The sequence below is a fragment of the Bufo bufo genome, chromosome 3 (genome assembly GCF_905171765.1).
Source record: "Bufo bufo chromosome 3, aBufBuf1.1, whole genome shotgun sequence".
In the NCBI taxonomy this organism is placed as follows: domain Eukaryota; kingdom Metazoa; phylum Chordata; class Amphibia; order Anura; family Bufonidae; genus Bufo; species Bufo bufo.
In genome coordinates, this window is record NC_053391.1 from 425909770 (window position 1) to 425927592 (window position 17823).

At 40.6% G+C, this 17823-nt stretch overlaps 1 protein-coding gene across 1 annotated transcript in view; it reads right to left on the reverse strand.

Annotated features, from left to right (window-relative positions):
* The window catches only part of FRMPD4 (FERM and PDZ domain containing 4), a 544401-nt gene that overhangs the window by 113600 nt on the left and 412978 nt on the right, over positions 1-17823 (reverse strand). The window contains 1 exon segment of the mRNA XM_040424984.1: positions 12839-12999. Within this exon segment, the coding sequence (XP_040280918.1) occupies positions 12839-12999 (161 nt within the window).

Genomic DNA, 17823 nt, shown 5'->3' on the forward strand with positions numbered 1-17823 from the left:
GCCACAGGGCTGAAAAAATATCCTCCAAAAATAATATCTAAAATAAACTGTAAAACCCAGCTTGTGTTCTGCATCTTTCTTAGAAATCGAAGTCTTGTACAAGGAATTAAAGTTACTTTAATGATGTTTTAATGACCCGGCAACATCTCAATAGAATTGTCGAAAAACAAAGACAAGGCTCGAAACTTGTGAATTATTAAAACAATTATCTGCCTGTTAATGAATCTTTTATCAGCTAGGCTGACTTTCCTTTAGTTCAATGTCACCCGTTTTTCGGGTATATTATTTAACCAGATCCACAGAGAAGAAAATTACCAATTGTGTATAAATATTTGAACTGTGCACGTGTATTGTCAAATGCAATGATTTTAACCATGCTAATTAACCCTGAGAGGACTGGAGTCCTGATGAGTGAGTAGAAAGATCTAAATGCTTGGGGTACTTTTTTCATGGTTAAAGTAATGTCAGTGCTTGCATTCACCAGGAGTAATATATGCAGCTTTCTACATTGACTTCCTATCAATTGTCATAACTACTAAAAAGGACCAAAAAACCTGCAGTTGCTGACCATATCTTTTTATCTTAAGAGAACGATACAAAAGATAAGAATCAGGTGCATAGTATGTCAAACAGTGATTAACCCTGTAATTTTTTTTCCCTAATTTGTGAAATTTGATTCAAATTAGTTCATACCAGCTAAAACAGTGGCACCCATCAGTGGATGCAATAATTTGGGTTCTTGTCCCTCATCAGTACAGAGCAGAGTACAAGTCAGGTCACGTTCACTTCAACGTTAAGCTTTCTGTTCTTCCTTTGTCTCAGAGGAACGTAAATATTAGCAGAAAACTACTGAAAGAAGTGACACAAATTATGCACACTGATCATAACTAATGCTCAAAATAACTGATATGGTTTTTTTTTCTATTCTTCTGATGGCTCAGAAGAACAGAAAGCTAAATGGTGATGTGAACCTTGCCTTGGGTGAATGAGATATCCCCCACAGTAAGTGGCTACATGAGATATGGTGGTGTTTCGCCAAAGAGAGTGCATGTTGCCTATTTTGTGGTAGTAAATGAACACAATAACTATTTAGGAAGTGAAAATACTTTGTTATACTGATAATTCATTTTTTTTGGCACCTTGTAGGTTCAGTTTGTGTCCTTTACATTTTTCTGCCACCTCAATTCTTACATCTTAACTAATGTCAAATGTCCAGTAAGATCTAATGCTATGGATGGATATGGCGTTTGACGTGATTTTTTATCTTGCACATTTCAATGGGAAGTTTGTATGTGGATTCAATGTGGAGTCTGCACCAAGAATGAACATGTTATTTTTTTTCCACTATACATTTTATATAACCATGAGCAGAAAAAAATTGCATGTAAATAAACTTGTTTTTCCCATTGTGAACATACTCTGACATAGTAGTGCTTTTGTGTAACTACAGTTGGCACATAATTAAGATAAATCTACCAGTTTCTATTGATTAGATTGGTGTAAAATGACCTATTAATATGATTATTATCAGAGGGTTGGGAAAAGGTAATGTGATGCAGAATGACGCAGGAAGATAACTAAAAGGTGTGCAGTGGTTGTGGCTCAGGACCAAATTTCCAGTCATCTCCAGTGATCCTTTTGTTGGTAGTCCTCACCATTCATTAGCACCATGATCTACATTGTTAGCATAAAGTGTTTAAATAGTCAGGAATAGAGTCACTAGCATTAGTGCTAGTGTAAATGATCATTTTGACACAGTTTCTGTGTCCAGAGAGATCGTCATCACATACATGTAATTCAAAATGTGGCAAAGGGACCTTTTTCTGCAATGTACATGTGCTTGCTAATGCTGAAATGGGTTAAGAATCTTAAGTTAAGATAAAAGTCGAAAAAAAAGAAATGAGAAATTATAGAAATAGAAGAATATAAGGGCCAAGAGGGATGTTATGGAGAATTAATGAAACATTCTTATGCATAGAAAAAAATATATAGCAAGCGTGTGATCCTCCACTAAGACATCATTCAAGCAGCGAGATGCAGAAGCTACAGAAGCCTATTATGAGAAACTTGTACGTAAAGATTTGCAGAAGAACAGAGAGACCAGGGGCAAATCTGCAAATCTGAGACCAACCAAAAGGACGCACAGATGGCTATGTACAGTCAATGATTAGGGAATATCTAGGTGTGAGCATTTTCAAAAGCAGTATATTCAGTGACAATATATACTTAATTGAGAAAGTACTTTTCAACTAAGTACTCAACATCAGAGGAATACCCTTAAAGGGGTTGTATGAGATAAATAATAATCTTTATTTATATAGCGCCAACATATTCCACAGTGCTTTACAGTTCAGGGGTTCATGTACAAATAGTCATAAATAACATAGCAACAGACAAGTCAATAATTACAACAAGAGGAATGAGGACCCTGCTTGCAAGAGCTTACAATCTATGAGGAGATAGGGGTGACACAAAAGCTAAGTGCTTGTTTTGTAGAATGGTTCAGCCATCTTGGGAGAATAAGGGAGCAGATATAAAGCTGCATGAGCCGGTCAGCAGCCAATATATGAAGTGCTTCTGGGTGCATGAGTGCAGTGGAGAGTTTGGTGGAGGATCAGGTTCAGGAAATGATAAAATGGGCTATATGGAGAGGAGTTAGATCAGGGGATGTGATAGGCCACCCTAAAAAGATGATATTAGATATTGTGATTTAACCTAATTTCTTGGGGTAGGGCTTCCAGAGAATCGGTGCAACTCTGGAGAAGTCTTGAAGCCGGGAATAAGAGGTTCGGATTATTGTGGAAGTCAGTCGTAAGTCATTGGCTGAACAAAGAGCACAAGTAGGAGGTAGACAGAGATGAGAGAAGAGATGTAGGGGGGTGCAGCACTGTGGGGAGCTTTGTGGGTGAGGACGAGCAGTTTAAATTGGATTATATAGTGTACGGGCAACCAGTGCAATGACTGGCACAGAATGGAGGCATCGGAGTAGTGGTTGGACAGATAGGTGACCCTGGCTGCTGCATTAACAATAGATTGGAGAGGGGAAATTCTGGTGAGGGGGAGACCAATTAATTGTGATTTACAGTAATCTAGGCGGGAATGGATCAGTGCAACAATGAGAGTTTTTGTTGTTTCCATACTGAGAAAGGGGTGGATTTTAGAGATGTTTTTGAGGTGCAGGCGACATGAGCGGGAGAGAGATTGGATGTAGGGGGTGAAGGAAAGATCAGTGTCAAACGTCACCCCGCTGCCTAGGAGTGATGATGGTGTCGCACAGTGAGAGGGAGATATCAGGTTTGGGTAGGTTAGTAGATAGAGAGAACACAAAGTTTAGTTTTTGAAAGATAAATGTCTACTTTCTTCCAGAAGAAGCATCGCTTTAATTGTCCTAGTAATGCAGATCAGCACCATTTACTTGAGCTGAGCATGGTCAGATGTAAATGTTGCCCCAGAGAGCAATGCAACCCATAGAAAACATTTAATATAAAGTTGAATACAAAGTTAAAAGAAAGAAAGAACACAGTGGAGCAGATTTACTAATCTTGTCTAAACATTAGATGGCATAATGTTAGAGGCAAGAGAAAGTCAGCAGATCTATCAAATTTATCACAGTGCTTAAGCAGTATGATAGATTTTGAGCATCATGTTAAATAAGTTAGACACTTTTGTCTAATTTTATGCCACGTCTTCATTGTCTTACTATAGATAAATATCTATGGTAAAATTTTAGCACAATTTGGTGTGTTTAGGCCATTTACTTTTGTTAAAGCCTCACCCCTTTCACTCTCTGTCACAACCTCTTGTCTAGTGAGGCACAAAGGTTGTCTAAAACATTATATCAATTTGGAATAATACATGTAAACTCGTTTTTATGGTGCAAATTTAGCCAGAATTGTGGTTTAGTAAATCTCCCCTAAAGTGTATTCAAGTAGTGGCCAAGGGCTAGCACCATAATAGAATCTATTTTGACAATGTAAACTCCAGATTAAAAACACTACACCCCCATTTATATAATATTATCAATCTAATTTATGTACAAAAAGAGAAGCCATAACGATGATTAAGGGCTAGTGTATGGCCTGAAACTCGTAAGTTGTGTATATGTCTCTGCATTTACTGGATTTACTGGAGCCAAAACGGAATTACACAGTTTTTATGGAAGCTGGAATCTTTTCTTCTTGTACATTGGTATTGCTGTGGTTCTGCAGTGATTCCGTGCATTCACAGAGGCACATAAGTAAGCTGAATCCTCATCTATCTATAAATGTAGTTTACTACCAGAATTCCGCTTCAATGTGGAACACTCTGCTTAAGGAAATGTTGACTAAGTATGTTAAAATTTCAGCCAGAGCTCTATTTTGCAAGAAGATGAGCATCTTTGTGTCCATCACATGACCATGACTTTTTTCATTGAAAGTAAACCATGAAGGTCCCAACTGAATGACAGCAAGCAGAGATCCTGAGAACTATATAAACAATAAGCTTTACTTGCTAAACCTCTTAAGTTGGCAGAAGAGACACGCTTTGAAATATAAATCCTCTCTGCATGTAAAGTCTAGACTCAATTCAAAATTTGATGATGAAACGAGATGGTTTCCAATGCTGATTAACATGACACCTCTGTCATTAACTAAGTGATTATCAGGTACTTGAGTGTATCATTTTTCCGCTGTGTCACAATTTTCAAGATATGCTTGCTGTTCTCCAGCAATAGCCTAACAAGTTTAAATTAATGCCACAAAAGAAATTATTGTAGGAATGTATACATTTTGTTCACGATACAGGATATATTATATTATAATTGCATAGTGCGTGTCATAATGGACACAGCAATACCAAATATGTGGAGGAGATTTTATTTTTGCTATTCTTTTCCATTGAAAAGCTGTTTTTTAGAGAAAAAAAATCTATTTTTTATTGGAATTTTTTAAATTCAATAAATGTTTCTTTTACTTTCTTTAAACCATTTAATAATCCCACAAGGGTACTATAATAGACGATGTTTTGAGCGCTTCTAAAATACATTGCACTATTCCTATAGTGCGATGCATTTTAATGTCAGTGCTATACTGACATTGACCAGCAGGCTGTGCCAGAGAGGTGCAGCCTGCTGGGAAATGCTGGAGGCAGGCCTGAGGCCTACACTACGCCCCAGCCTTCCTGTACTGTCGGCACCCCACAATCTCGTTTGGGATACAGAGGGAGTCTGTGAAAAGGCGGTGGCCCAGCCTAAGGCTGCTTAGTGACCTCCGTAAAGAGTCAATAAGGGGTTTATCCATAAGATTCCATCAGCTGCTTTGTCTTTCAATAAAAATATTTAAATGAATAAAGTATAAATTGGTAATCATCATGAAATGAACACACAATGTAATATATACCATCGTTCCCAAACCAGTGGCACTGCATGTGGCACCTTTAAGTTGTTGGCAGCTGTGTGAGATGGGGAAACAGCTCTCCTTGTCTGAACACTGTTTGTGTAGATTAAATTAAATGATCGGGACTGACATTCTGCTGTTTGGCCACAAGAAGCCGCTGTTACCTAAACACAGCTACAGACTGCATATATTTCCATATTCATGAGAGGTGGAGTTACACAGAGCCTGGAGAGGAAGAGAAAGGAAGCAGCCATCTTAGAGGGAGTTAAAACTGAGGAACTGTGTCAGCAGAGGATCCGACGGCATCTAGGTGTGAGAGCATCCCTCATCCTGTCCAGAGGAATGAGGATTGCTTCCAGGAACGCTGATGAGAGCTGAGGAGCAAAGCTACATACATTGCGGGACCGCATGCTTGTTGGAGAGGCATTTGTTCTGTTCAGAGATGCAGAGCAGACCTGGGTCAGTAAGATCGTGCACGCACCTCATTACAGTGTTGGCGTCTAGAGACTGAGACCAGGCCTGTAGTTAGTTATATAGGGTCTCTGTTTGTGTCAGGCCACAAGTGTTGCTATTGTTCATTGCAAGCCATATTTTTGTGACGATTGGCTTATGTAGGGGCTAATTTTTTGTGAGATGAAGTCATGGTTTGATTTTGGATTCATATGACTTTTTTTTATCGCTTTTTATACCATTTTTTGGGAAGTGCGGTGGGCAAAATTGCAATTCCATCATATTTTTTCTTTTTTTTTTTATGGTGTTCACCATGCGGTAAAAGTAACATGATCCTTTTATAGATCAGGTCCTTATGGACGCGGCGATACCAAACATGTTTAGTGTTTTTTATTTTAAAAATTTTAACAATTATGTGTGTATATAGAAATTGTATTTTATTCTTTTTTACTTTTTTCACTTTTTTTTTAATTTTTTGGACCCAGACCCACTTGGTTCTTGAAGATCCAGTGGGTCTGATGGCTTACAATACACTGCAGTACATTATGTAGAGTACTTCAGTGTATTAAACTTAGGGCTGGGCGATATGGCCTAAAATCTATATCGCAATATAATTTAAAGCATGTGCGATAACGATATATATTGCAATATATTATTTTCTATATTTTTTTGGGGTTAATATTTTTTTTAACTTTTTACTTACTAACTATTAGCCCCCTTAGGGGCTAGAACCCTTGATCTATTAGGGTGAATAGGACTTTAAACTGTCCCTGCTGCCCTGTGCTTAGTGCACACGGCAGCCGGAAGCTTACCATGGCAGCTTGGGCTTCAGTAGGGTCCTGACTGCCATGGTAACCGATCGAAGCCCCAGGATTACATTGCTGGGGCTCCGATCAAAAGCTGCCACTGCACCAATGGGTGAGGAGGGGGGGCCCCGGGGCCACTGCCAACAATGATTTAATACTCTGGGGGGGAGAGGGACGCACTGTGGGCGGGGGCATGGACTGCAATTAATATAATACTGAGAAGAGTGGGAGTAGAAGGGAGGGACTGTGGCCACTGAGCCACCAATGAATATAGTTAATGCTTGAATACAAACGTAGCCTGTGTGTGCCAGCCATATCCCATACCCGGCCTCTATGACTGCACGCTGCGATCCGCCGCAATTAACCCCTCAGTGGATTGCAGCGACAAAGCGGCCGGGGGCTGGGTATAGGATATGGCCGGCACACACATGCTATGTCTGTATTCAAGCATTAACTATATTCATTGGTGGTGCAGTGGCCACAGTCCCTTCCTTCTACTCCTCTCTGCCCTCATTGATGGGCAGCGGCAGCCGCACACAGTGGGGTGGGAGGGAGCTTTACCCTTCAAGCATCGGGCTGCTGCCAGGGCAGAGCAGCGGCCCGATAGTTAGCCCATTGCAGACAGTGGTCCCTAAGGACCGTGGCATGGAAGGGATTAAACAGTTGTGGAGCACTGTGTGTGTATGTGTGTGTGTGCATGCCCAGTGCAAAACTGGTTACACACACACGGACACAGCACACTCTCACAGGGATTTTATTATTAAATATTATTATTTCTATACCCATAATGATGTTGCTACATCCCTGTTCTAGAAAGAAATACATGATGCTCCATTTGTGTAGATATGTATGCGTTTGCTTATTTGTATTCTCTTATTGCAGTACTTTATGCTGTGTCTCACAATGTGTGACGTTTGTCCCTCTGGAACAGTCTGTAACAGGCTATATGCTGCATACGAATGAGGTTTGCTTCAAGAACCAAGAAGTGAAATAAAATGTCTCTTTTGTGCATTGGTTCATTTATTTATCAACAATTTCATTTCTATTAGTAGTTTGGTTTGAAAAATAATACCTGTAAGGAAATGAACATCTGTTTCAATCAAATATTGCTTGTTGTGAATTTTATACCAAGAGATATACACTGCTCAAAAAAATAAAGCGAACACTTAAACAACACAATGTAACTCCAAGTCAATCACACTTCTGTGAAATCAAACTGTCCACTTAGGAAGCAACACTGAGTGACAATCAATTTCACATGCTGTTGTGCAAATGGGATAGACAACAGGTGGAAATTATAGGCAATTAGCAAGACACCCCCAATAAAGGAGTGGTTCTGCAGGTGGTAACCACAGACCACTTCTCAGTTCCTATGCTTCCTGGCTGATGTTTTGGTCACTTTTGAATGCTGGCGGTGCTTTCACTCTAGTGGTAGCATGAGACGGAGTCTACAACCCACACAGGTGGCTCAGGTAGTGCAGCTTATCCAGGATGGCACATCAATGCGAGCTGTGGCAAAAAGGTTTGCTGTGTCTGTCAGCGTAGTGTCCAGAGCATGGAGGCGCTACCAGGAGACAGGCCAGTACATCAGGAGACGTGGAGGAGGCCGTAGGAGGGCAACAACCCAGCAGCAGGACCGCTACCTCCGCCTTTGTGCAAGGAGGAACAGGAGGAGCACTGCCAGAGCCCTGCAAAATGACCTCCAGCAGGCCACAAATATGCATGTGTCTGCTCAAACGGTCAGAAACAGACTCCATGAGGGTGATATGAGGGCCCGACATCCACAGGTGGGGGTTGTGCTTACAGCCCAACACCGTGCAGGACGTTTGGCATTTGCCAGAGAATACCAAGATTGGCAAATTCGCCACTGGCGCCCTGTGCTCTTCACAGATGAAAGCAGGTTCACACTGAGCACATGTGACAGATGTGACTCTGGAGACACCATGGAGAACGTTCTGCTGCCTGCAACATCCTCCAGCATGACCGGTTTGGCATTGGGTCAGTAATGGTGTGGGGTGGCATTTCTTTGGAGGGCCGCACAGCCCTCCATGTGCTCGCCAGAGGTAGCCTGACTGCCATTAGGTACCGAGATGAGATCCTCAGACCCTTTGTGAGACCATATGCTGGTGCGGTTGGCCCTGGGTTCCTCCTAATGCAAGACAATGCTAGACCTCATGTGGCTGGAGTGTGTCAGCAGTTCCTGCAAGACGAAGGCATTGATGCTATGGACTTGCCCGCCCGTTCCCCAGACCTGAATCCAATTGAGCACATCTGGGACATCATGTCTCGCTCTATCCACCAACGTCACGTTGCACCACAGACTGTCCAGGAGTTGGCAGATGCTTTAGTCCAGGTTTGGGAGGAGATCCCTCAGGAGACCGTCCGCCACCTCATCAGGAGCATGCACAGGCATTGTAGGGAGGTCATACAGGCACGTGGAGGCCACACACACTACTGAGCCTCATTTTGACTTGTTTTAAGGACATTACATCAAAGTTGGATCAGCCTGTAGTGTGTTTTTCCACTTTAATTTTGAGTGTGACTCCAAATCCAGACCTCCATGGGTTAAAAAGTTTGATTTCCATTTTTTTATTTTTGTGTGATTTTGTTGTCAGCACATTCAACTATGTAAAGAACAATGTATTTCAGAAAAATATTTAATTAATTCAGATCTAGGATGTGTTATTTTTGTGTTCCCTTTATTTTTTTGAGCAGTGTATATTTCTACTGTGATCGACTCCATTCTCTTCCCCATTTTCTAATCAATCTCTGAAATGCACTGCTGCTCAATAGTAGCAAAATGGCTATTTTGCAAGCATAACAAATACTCTACTAAAACCAACTAATTACAGTTGTGTTCCAGCTCACTCACCTCAGTATTTGATGTAAAGTTAAATTACTACCTGCCTGTCGTTTACTCCGATTTTAAGTGAAGGAATAAATTTTCTGAATGGCAGACACCATATGGGGTAACTCATAGAACTACACTGAATTGGAACGGTAATTAGTACATTCACTATAAAAAGGTTATATATAAGGTTGCTTCCCTATGTGACTTCTTCAAAGCGATTTATTGACCATACTAGGAAGCAGCTCCATGCTCCCTCAATCTATGATGGCCGTCTCAGCGAGTTTTTTTTATTATTTTAAAAGCACAGGCTGCTCACCTAATCTATGGAAAAATACTGGTGCTAAATGCAATGAGATAAAACCAATGGACATGATTATCTCACACACAGGAGCATATTTAAATTTGAACCTAAATTAGTAAATTAGTATATTTCTTAGTAAAAAAAAAATCTGATTTTTCTGGTTGTCTGATTTGCAACACCCATTTTCAAACACACTAGAAGAGAATTCTGATTCAGTTAAGCGAAATCCCACACCAAATTCTCTTTGACTAGCTACAGTAGAAAGCAGCTAAAATGGCTGCTGTCAGGCTAGAGGACCCAGTTGCAGGACATTGAATATTTGCTGATAGGTTTCCCCACAGATTACAGCTGATTGATGCAGGTCCTAACAATTGGACAGCCTGTGATCAACCTAAGGAAGCACTCTCGCAAAAAAATGTATTTTTGGCCCATTAGTAAAGTACATAATTTAAATCTTTTAAACTGAGTTATCTACTCCCTTCTGTTCCTCTGCTATGTAATTTGCTCAACACTCTGACACAACGTCTTCTGTGTGGACAAGAAGTCAGTTCTCTATACACAAACTCCCGTTGGATGGAATAGAGAAACTAACTTCCTCACCACACAAGATGCTGTGTCAGTTGGAGAATCTGGGTGTCAGTCCCATGACAGGACAGAAATGGATAACTCACAACTACAGCCACCAGCAAAAAGACTGACTTCACTACAATTTACATCATGTACATTTCTAACAGGCCAGAGGGGAAAAAATGTGAAAGTGCCTTTAATGTTGAAGAGTCCTAAAAATAATTGCACTGTACAACCCATGTATGTTCCTGCCTTCTGGCCAAGCAGATGACCAAATATCTTGTATTTAATGTAAGTTCTCCCTTCAAAGATCTCAGACTTCATACTCTGGCTGTACAATACATAGAAATATTACATTTATCACAAGCCATGTTTTTGAAAACAGTTTTAACACAGTGGAATCATATATTAATGGTAGTCTTGAAAACAATTCAAACTTAAAGGGGTTATTCATTAATGATTCTTATCCCATAGATCAGGGGCTGCCAGGCGGCAAGGGGCAGACCCCCCTCCCTCCCCAGTTTTAATTTCATCGGTGGCCAGTGCGGCCCCCCCACCCCCCCTCCCTCCCTCTATTGTATTATTTTCATTGGTGGCACAGTGTGCGGCCCCCCCGCCCCCCTCCCTCTATTGCATTATTTTCATTGGTGGCACAGTGTGCGGCCCCCCTGGCCCCCCCCTCCCTCCTTCTATTGTATTATCATTGGTGGCCAGTGTGCGCCCCCCCCCCCGGCCTCCCCTCTATTGTATTAATATCATTAGTGGCCAGTGTGCGGCCTCCCCTCTCCCCCCCCCCCAGATCATTGGTGGCAGCGGAGTTAGAAGCATCATACTTACCTGCTGCGCTGTCTGTGACCGGCCGGGAGCTCCTCCTACTGGTAAGTGACAGGTCTGTGCGGCGCATTGCTTAATGATCTGTCACTTACCAGTAGGAGGAGCTCCCGGCCGGTCACAGACAGCGCAGCAGGTAAGTATCTTCAGATCCGTCTGTATGAAAGTAACCTACGGCCACGGATCAAGGACGCGGATGCCAATCTTGTGTGCATCCGTGTTCTTTCACGGACCCATTGACGGACAGGAATCACGGATCATGGATGCGGCTGCAAAATGGTGCACTTTCCGATTTTTCCACGGACCCATTGAAAGTCAATGGGTCTGCGAAAAAAAACGGAAAATGGCACAACGGCCACGGATGCACACAACGGTCGTGTGCATGAGGCCTTATGCAGTTAAAGGGCTTTTCTCTTGAAGACAAAGTCTAATCATACTGCATTAGCAATTAAGGCATATGAACATCGTAGAAGTCAGTCCACCGTTTGAAACACCATTCTGAGAGAGTGGCTCTTGCTCTCAAGGACACAAGCTGTATATTTATTACAGTCATATTTAGTCAGATGATCAGCTAGATGTCTTGCTTTTTATTATTTTCTGAATGCATTCTTTGTTAAAAAGATGACGTCTGTACATCATATTAAACTGTTACAAACAATAACCCTAAAATAAAAGTTGTTAAATGGGATTGAATGAGGTTGGATTACATTCACAAGAAAAAAACTAAAAAGTTTTGCACAGCTCACGCTGAATTTGTGTAATTCAGACACTCCCGTAATGTGAAGGAAAAGGCAGCACAGATAATTCCCCCAGATCTGGGGTCATGAGAGATTTCAATAACAAATTTTCAATGGATCCAGCGCCTTGGAATTTAGAATAAAACGTACATTTTATTTGCATGATTAAAAGAACTCCATGGTGTCCTTTGGGGGATGCGTTTCGCACAGATTACGCTTCATCAAGCCCTTGATGAAGCGTGATCTCAGCAAAACACATCCCCCTTAGGACACCATGGAGTTCTTTTAATCATGTATATAAAAATTACGTTTTATACTAAATTCCAAGGTGCTGGATCCATAAAAAAATTGGATTAGGCTACTTTCACACTAACGTTTTTTGCGGATCCGTCATGGATCTGCAAAAATGCTTCCGTTACCATAATAAAACCGCATGCATCCGTCATGAACGGATCCGGTTGTATTATGTCTTCTATAGCCATGATCTGTCATGAACAACATTGAAAATCAATGGGGGATGGATCCGTTTTCTATTGTGACAGCGTTATTCTGTTTGCGATGGGAGCGCAACCAAATGGAACGGAATGCATTTTGGTGCATTCAGTTTTGTTCAGTTCAGTTTTGCCACATTGACAATGAATGGGGACAAAACTGATCTCAATAGTGGAAAATGCTAGTGTGAAAGTAGCCTTACATTGTCATGGCTTGGTCAAGAACCACAAATGGTGCCTGATTTGATCTTACTAGGAGACTACCTCCTTCTAGGTATCTCTTCCAATTTATGGTAATATATATATATAAAAAAGGCCTCTGGAAGTAACAAGAAAAATATATTTTTGGATATTGATTTATCACATCATCATTGATTAAAAACCAGAATCATCATCTGCAAGATAGATATTTATTAAGGAGCCACTCACCTGGTGTTACAGAACGGACAACAACTGGTTTTTCACTCCCTGCAACAAACCCAAAACCGAGAACTGGATCTCTCCTCATTTCCACATTTCTAGGCGTGGGAGGGTTGATTTGGCAGCTTTCGATTCGGGGGTCTTCAAAGTTCGGTGTTTGTGTCAAGTGACTGTGGAAAAAATATATCGTACTGTTCAGCTCTAGTGTTTGTATACCGATAGAACAGAGATCAATGTGAACACTATAGTACATTGTAAGGCTACTTTCGCACATGTTTTGGGCGGATCCGTCATGGATCTGCAATAACGGATCAGTTACAATAATACAACCACCTGCATCCGTCATGAACAGATCCGTTTGTATTATCTGTAACATAGCCAAGATGGATCTGTCATGAACTCCATTGAAAGTCAATGGGAGACGGATATGTTTTCTATTGTGTCAGATTGTTTCAGAGAAAACGGATCCGTCCCCATTGACTTACATTGTGTGCCAGTACGGATCCGTTTGGCTCAGTTTCGTCAAGCGGAGAGCAAAATGTTGCAGGCAGCGTTTTAGTGTCCGCCTCCAGAGCGGAATGGTGACTGTTCAGAGGCAAACTGATGCATTCTGAGAGGATCCTTTTCCATTCAGAATGCATTAGGGCAAAACTGATCCGTTTTGGACCGCTTGTCAGAGCCTTGAACGGGTCTCCCAAACGGAAAGCCAAAAAACTGGTGTGAAAGAAGCCTAAGGTACAGCCTTATTATCCCCATTTGTGGCTTGCTCTTTAGTTGTGATCTGCAATTACACATTTAGCAGACGGGACATAACAAAAGGTGTTAATTATCTCAATACATCTAGCTCAGAAGAAACTGTGTTTAAGAAAGTCTGATAGTTTGGAAATGTTGTATAATTAACAATTAAGATTAGAAACTTTTATTGTGTCTTTAAAATACACCCACAATACAGGAAATAATTCTCTACCGCTAATATGCACTGAGCCAAAATGAGTAAAAAAAAATAATCAGTCATCACAAACAGTAGCAAAAAAAAACTAAAATTTGTGTGTCCTGCATTCCATATTTCACATGGACCTTCAGCTGAGATCTGGAGCTGGTGTTTTTACTCCAAACGGTGAACTCAAAAATGCTGGTACAAAAAGAGACACCAAAACTACAATAGTGCAGAAAAACATCATAAAAAAATCTGTGCGATAAATCAAAATAAGAAACCTAAGTATAAAATCAAATGAAATCAGAAGGGCAAAATTCTTCAAGGCTTATATCTGAGTTCAGTGATTGGCTACAGTGGTCATGTGCTGTTGATGTGATGTCAGTGCTACAGCCAGGTAAACAAAGCCTGCCTTAGGAAAGGTCCAAGATCTGCTAGGTAAGTAGTGATGCATTTTTTATCTTAGCCCATTTACCAGCATTGTCTGGTTTCTTGCTGAAACTGGAAAACCCTTTTAAACCCTTTAGGGTATGGCCACACAGCCAGGTGTTGTGATGCAGTCTTGGAAGCCAAAATCAGGAGTGGATTGAGAATTTCAGGCTGGATTTACTCATGACCTTTATACAACTTGACAGAACTGTAACAGGTTTTCAAAAAACAATGTGGAAATGTGCAGTGTGCACATTTGCAAAGCTGAGAAATATCCAGCCACAGCCCACTAGATTTGTTATAATTTATGGCAGAAAGTAGAGTTAATTATAGTTGTCAGAGATTGGAATTTTTGATGCATAGACTGACGTAAGATGCACCAAATATATTGAGAAGAATATGCCTTTTAATACATTTTTCAAATCTCCAGTTGTCTTTTTACTCAGACTAGCATATGAATCACCAGTCTTAGTAATTCTGCACCAATGAGTTCTAGGAAAAGATGTCCCATAATTGTTATTTCATGGAGAATAAAATGTACTAAAACAGACATGAATTATTAGGACACTTGATCATTAAAAAAAAGAGTGAAAAAAATCTTGGGGGGAGCCTCAAGGAGTTTGAATGTGTCATCTAGGCAATGTTTAGTGCTTTACAAAAGTATTCACCCCCTGGTTAGAATATAGCACAACTACAAACCTGGCAAGTCACCAACCAAAACTGTCAACAAAGACACAATGATTGATACTAAAGGAGCTCAAAAGATTCACAGCAGAAATGGGAGTATCTTTCCATAGGACCTCTATAACTTGTGCTCTCCACAGAGTTGTTTTTGTTATTGAAGAGTGGTTAAGAAAAAATCCATTGCTTACAGGAAAAACATAAAGTATGCTTGGAGCTTGCCAAAAAGTATGTAAAAAGGTTCTCTGGTCAAATGAGACTAAATGTAAATTTTTAGCCATCATGGAAAATGCTATGTATGGCACAAACCCAACACTTCCACCCTCCCCAAGAACACCATTTCTACAGTGAAGCATGTGAGGGCAGAATCATACTGTGTTGATGCTTTTCATCAGCAGGCACTGAAGAATTGATCAGGATCAAAGGAAAAATGCATGTAAATAAATACAACGCAATTCTTGAAGAAAACATTTTTTAGTCTGAGACAGAAGTTCACCTTTCATCAGTATAATGACCCTTAATATATTGCTAAAACTACACTAGAGTGATTTAGGAGGAAACATTTAAATGTCTCAGAATGGCCTATTCAAAGCCCAGACCTCAATCCCATTGAGAATTTGTGGCATGACCTGAAGACTGCTGTACTCCTATGCAAACCATCTAACTTGAAGGAGTTTGAACAGTTTTGTGTGTAAGAATTGGCAAAATTCGTAGTGTCTACAGTTACTAAGTTAATATAGTCAAAGAGATATGCATCTGTACGTGGAGCAAAAGGTGGCTCCACAAATCATTTACTTTCAAGGGATGAATACTTATGCACAGAGAATACTTATACAGAGAACTTTAAAGGGGTTGGTCCAGCTCACACATTGGTGGCATATTGCTAGGATATGCCACCAATGTAAGATAGGTGCAGGTCCTAGAGGTGGGGCCCTCACCTATCTCTAAAACGAGGTCCCCAAAGTGAACGAGGAAGCACCACACAAGTGTGGCCACCCTCCATTCACTTCAGTGGGAATGCCGGTAATAGCCAAGCAAATGGAGGTGAATGGAAAGCTGGTCATGATTGTGCATTGTTCTGTCTATTTACTTCCATGGAAGTTCTGGAAACAGCAGAGCATGCTTGTTTTCGGAGCTCCCATAAAAGTGAATAGAGAGCAGGTCATGCATGCGGGGCAGGCTCTCCATTCCGCTCCATTTGCTCGGCTATTTTCGGCACTCCCATTGAAGTGAGTGGAGGATACTGGTGGACCCATTCTAGACAAATGTGTGAGTCTCAGGGACCCGCACCTGTTTAACATTGGTGGTATATCCTAGTGATATGCCACCAATATGTGAGATGGACCCCTTTAAAGTTCTCTGTATTTTGTGGCTAAATTATTGGTTGGTGTCACAGTAAGAAATAGCCTCATCAAAGCTGTAGGCATGTTGTGTATATCAAATGGTATAAATCACCCAAAAATCTATTTTCATTCCAGGTTGTAATGCAATAAAACAAGAAAACATCAGTGGAGGGGGTGTTGAATACTTTTTTAAGACATTGTAGTTGTAAGATTTCATTTAGCCCAAAATAATTGTGAAGTGTATCCCCTTCTGAGCACCGCAATCTCTTCAACCAACTGATTGGTGGGGATTAGAGGTGAGCGAATCGAATCAGACAAAGTGGAATTCGATCCGAATTTCAGGAAAAATTCAATTTGCAATGAATATGAATTTCCTCCGCTTCGTGGTAACGAATCACAATTTTTCCTAAAATGGCAGCTACAATGGCGGCTACACAATGCCATGCATACAGCCAATCAGCTGCCAGCCATCCCTGTGATGTCATAGCCCTATAAATACGGCGGATATCTTAGAGTCAGACATTTTCAAGCGTTCTGGGTGCAGAGACAGATGTGAGAAGGCGCTAGGGACAGCAATTGGAAAAACCTCTTAGTGAAAAAAAAAACCTGAAAAAAAAGATTTATAAGTGCACGGAAAGGATAGGAAGGAATCATTTCACAGCATCTTAATGCAGGGAGAGATGTCAGAAAGCGCTAGCAACAGTGCCATAAAAGCAATTTATAAGTGCAGGGAAAGGATAGGGAGGAATCATTTCACAGCATCTTAGTGCAGGGAGAGATGTCAGAAGGCACTAGGGACAGTGCTAGAAAAGCGATTTACAAGATAATTTGGGGATTCAAATATCCATTATACAGCTCTGTCATTCCAGCAATTTGTTCTTGTAGTGCAAGTGCTATGTTGAAAAGCCTTTACTGGCTTATATCTTTTCAAACAAGAAAAATATATTTTCAGTTCACATCGGCGGTTATATGTTTTGAAAACGTACAGAAAGAAAAAAATATACGCACTTCACTGGTGCACTTATTTGTGGCAAAAGCGTTTAGTGGCCTATTTCATTATAGAAAGAAAAAATATACGCACTTCACTGGTGCAGTTATTGGTGGCAATCGGTTCAGTGGCCTATTTCATTATAGAAAGAAAAAAATATACGCACTTCACTGGTGCACTTATTTGTGGCAACCGCGTTTAGTGGCCAATTTCAGTACAGATTGAAAAAATATACGCACTTCACTGGTGCACTTATTTGTGGCAAAATCGTTCAGTGGCCTATTTCATTATAGAAAGAAAAAAAATATACGCACTTCACTGGTGCAGCTATTTGTGGCAAAAGGGTTTAGTGCCTTATTTCATTATAGAAAGAAAAAAAATATCCGCACTTCACTGGTGCATTTATTTCTGCTAAAAGCGTTTACTGGGCAATTTCAGTACAGAAAGAAAAATATATTCTCAGTTCACGTCGGCGGTTATATGTGTTGAAAGCGTACAGAAAGAAAAAAACATACACACTTCACTGGTGCACTTATTTGTGGCAAAAGCTTTTAGTGGCCTATTTCATTACAGAAAGAAAAATATACTTACTTCACTCGTGCACTTATTTGTGGCAAAA